The sequence below is a fragment of the Echinops telfairi genome, unplaced genomic scaffold, assembly GCF_000313985.2.
Source record: "Echinops telfairi isolate 266 unplaced genomic scaffold, ASM31398v2 ScPeMD7_7457;HRSCAF=8495, whole genome shotgun sequence".
NCBI lineage: Eukaryota > Metazoa > Chordata > Mammalia > Afrosoricida > Tenrecidae > Echinops > Echinops telfairi.
In genome coordinates this window covers 12192977-12196890 of record NW_022111357.1, presented here as the reverse complement: position 1 = coordinate 12196890, position 3914 = coordinate 12192977, and the positions used below count along the sequence as shown (strand labels likewise).

Below are 3914 nucleotides of genomic sequence, written 5' to 3'. Positions count from 1 at the left end.
TCTCTAGATTTTAACTTGTTACTCTAGTAGATAAAAACCTGTCTAAAGGGGGTATAAATGATCACTTAACGAGGCAGTGGCAGCTCTTTATGAGTCAAGTCTTCTTAGTCAGTGGAAAGGCCTTGGGTAATCTATTAGGCTAGGGAAAGGGGCCTCTTTTTGTCCCCTGAGGGTTTTCCCCCTGATTTCTGATGGGGCGAGGTATTATGTAACCCTCTCTGTGGAAAGGAGAAGTGGTTGAAGAGTCATTAGTAGTGGTTGGCAGCTCAAACTAGATGGATGATTTGTGGTTCCAGCGGCGGGTGCTGATATACTTGGTTATGGACACTTCTCTGGGTTTCGTGGGTCAGCAAGTTAAAGAGGTGATGATGTGGTTTGTGTGATGGGAAAGACAGAGAAGAAGATCAATCACTAGGAGGATTTAAAACGTGTTCTATGTAGCAACGTAGAACCCCGGTGGCACAGTGGTTACATCACTGGCTGCTAAGTGAAAAGTCAGTCGTTCAAACCCACCAGCGGCTCCACAGCTCCACTGGAGAAACGTGGCGGCCTGCTTCTGTCAAGACCGCAGCCTTGGAAACCCTCTGCCCTGTAGTGTGGTTATGAACAACAATCGACTGGATGGCAACAGGTTGATATTTGGCAATGAAGAAAGAAGCATTCCATGTTTCCTTTTTCTTTCTTTCTTTTTTTTTCCCCAGCAAGTCCATTTTTCCAAAATACTCAACTCGGCCCTATGGAAGCTGTCAGATTGACTACGCTGAGGTTTATGTTGTCCAAAGGACTTGAGGTCCGCTAATAGAGAAGGGCCAGTATATAAATGATTCAGAGGTGTGAACCACACATAGTGGACTCAGTCCATTAGTGCTAGTAGACCCAATTCAGGCCAGCTAAAATGAAAAGGGACTTACCGTAATTAGTGTCTGGCACAGCTTGAGTTGGGGCTCAGGTGACATCTCTGGGCTCCCCCAAGTTGGTCCTGTCTCTTCTTTGTTAGGCTGGGTCCCCTGGTGCTGTGCCAACAGCATCCCTCCTCACCCCCCACATAACCACAGAGCAGAATGTACTCTTTCAGGGTACATAATGTTATGGTTGGGGGGTCACCACCACAGGAGGAACTGTATGAAACCCCAGAAAATGTTTTATTGCTTCTCATTGGCTCTGAGCAGTACACACAGCCCTCTCTGAGCTAATCACTATGGTCAGATGTATACAATGTACATCACATCGTATACATCTGGAGCCTGGGGGTGGAGCCAGCTTTATATAAAGCCTATTGGGTGGGAGTAGAGGACACATGGCTCCATCAAAGTCAAAAAGGGCACTAGAATGATAAGATTGGATGCTGGATAGTACAAGAATCCACCCAAAGTGCTGACAGCAGACTGTTATTTGCCAGCCTTGCAGGTTCCAATCTAGGAATTCCTGGTGGTACAGATAGTAAAGGGCTCAGCTACTAGTTCCAGGGTTAGTGGTGTAAGCCCACCTAGAGGCATGCTGGAAGTCAGGGACACCCTCTCTCCTTCCCAAAGTCGCAGGCCTGAAAACCCTACGGGACAGTTGTACTGCACACGCATGGGCACACCATGAGTCAGAATCGACCTGACGGCAACCACCAGCGTTCCGTCTTGGGACACTGAAGATTGAGCTGTCATCCTTAGATCTGGGCATTATCCATCTATTGAGTATTGAAGAAAATAGAAGGTGCCATGGTGGTGTCGTGGTTAAGTGGTGGGCTGCTATACAAAGGTCGAGTGTTCAAGCCTATTAGCCCCCTATGAGTCAGAATCGACTCAGTGGCAGTGGGTTTGGTTTTTGGCATGAAGGAAGTAGAATTTAGATAGGATGGAGGCTCTGGACTCTGGTAAGACCTGGCCCAGTTACCAGCTGGATCCTCACCTACCCTTTCTGAGCCTCAATTTTTAAATGAGAACTGTGGGCACAATGTGAGTACTTCTGCTTAGGGCCTTGATGACTCTTGATGGAAATAATCCATGTGAAACCATATCCTGTGCTCACACACCAAGCACCAAGCCAACTGCAAGTTCATTTCAGCCCGTAGTGACCCCCTAGAGCAGTGGTTCTCAACTTTTCTCATGCTGCGACCTTTCATACAGTTCCTCCTGTGGTGGTGACCCCCCAACCATAACATTATTTTCATTGCTATTTCATCACTGTCATTTTACTACTGTTATGAATCGGGCGACTCCCGTGAAAGGGTCGTTCGACGCCCAAAGGAGTCTGGACCCACAGGTTGAGAACCACTGCTGTGTAGGTTCTGAGATATAAATCTTTGTGGGAGCAGAGAGCCACATCTTTCTCCCAATGAGGAACTGGCGGGTTTCAACCAGCAACCTTGTGGTTAGTTGCCTTACCCACAGTACCGCAGGGCTCCTGCGCTCACACACAACCACAAAAACCACAAGTCAGTTTTAGCTCATAGTGACCCCATAGGATAGAGTAGAACTGCCCCGAAGGGCTGCCCAGGCTGCCCAGCCTTGCCGAAGCAGACTGCCTCATCGTTCTCTGGGGGAGCTGCCCCATTAGGTTGGCAGCCAAGCGCTTTAACCACGGCACCACCAGGACTCCCATTTCTGTTGCTTGTCATGACTTCCTCTAGTTGAATAACTTCTGATTTTTGTTCAGACACAAAAGCATTCCATATCATAAAACACGATAGAACCAAGTTTTGAGGGGAAAAAGAAATTTAATTAAAGAAAAAAATAACCTATTCATAATCCGGGGATGGGTGCATTAACTTAATTCTTGACATGTTGGCAGCGATCGGGGGTCCGGAGCAGCCGCAGCCGGTGGAGACATGGAGATGCAATCCTACCCGGCCAAGCTCTTGGGGGAGCTGAATGAACAGCGCAAGAGGGACTTTTTCTGTGACTGCAGCATTGTGGTGGAGGGGCGGGTCTTCAAGGCCCACAAGAACGTTTTATTTGCCAACAGCGGCTACTTCCGAGCCCTGCTGATCCACTACATCCAAGACAGCGGGCGGCCCAGCACCGCCTCCTTGGACATTGTCACCTCCGACGCCTTCTCCACCATCCTAGACTTCCTTTACTCCGGAAAGTTGGATTTGTGTGGCGAGAACGTGATTGAAGTTATGTCTGCTGCCAGCTACCTGCAGATGAACGATGTCGTGAACACCTGCAAGACATACATCAGGTCATCCCTGGACATCTGCCGCAAGATGGAGAAGGAGGCCGCTGTGGCTGCCGCAGTGGCTGCAGCGGCAGCCGCCGCGCACCAGGCCCACAGCGGGAGCCCCAGTTCAGACGGGGAAGTGACCTCCTGTGCCACCAAGAGCGTGGTCTCCTCTTCTGCCGGGGGAGACCGGAGTGTGGACTGTGGAGGCTGCCACTCTTTAGGACGAGTGGTGAAAGACAACCAGGGCGGTGGCCCCACTGACAGTGACCTCCTGACTCGACCTAAACGGACGGAGCCCAAGGTGGAATTTGATGCCGATGAAGTGGCGGTGGAGGCGGGTGAACCGCTGCCACAGGGTGCTGCGCCCCTGAGCCTGGCTCACCCGGAGCAGGGCCTGCCCAGCGCACAGGCCATCGACTTAGCCTACAGTAGCTACCACGTGAAGCAGTTCCTTGAGGCACTCCTGCGCAGCGGCGCTGCCCCGAGCAGCGACGAGGCAGACCACCACTTTTCTCAGAGTTTGGAAGCTAGGCCAGATGGAGCAGCCGTAGCCACGAGTTCCGTGATGGATGTCCACACTGACTGGTATGGAGAGGACACAGGTGAGCTCGGCTAGTAGCATCAGCAGTCATCATCTCTGCTGGTCATTTAACACACACCATCTGTGCCCTGTATTCTGTGATCATCCTCACCACCACCCGAACATCATCACTGTCATCCTCACCACATCTTCACCATCACCACATCCACCACCTCTA

The 3914-nt window shown here is 50.7% G+C and overlaps 1 protein-coding gene across 1 annotated transcript in view; it reads left to right on the top strand.

Moving 5' to 3' along the window:
- The first annotated feature begins 2787 nt into the window (after positions 1-2787).
- ZBTB8B (zinc finger and BTB domain containing 8B) overlaps positions 2788-3914 on the top strand; it is a 17363-nt gene continuing 16236 nt past the window's right edge. Inside the window, exon 1 of the mRNA XM_004705313.2 lies at positions 2788-3758. Coding sequence (XP_004705370.1) covers positions 2819-3758 — 940 coding nt within the window. The 5' untranslated portion in view covers positions 2788-2818. The remainder of the gene's footprint in view (positions 3759-3914) is intronic.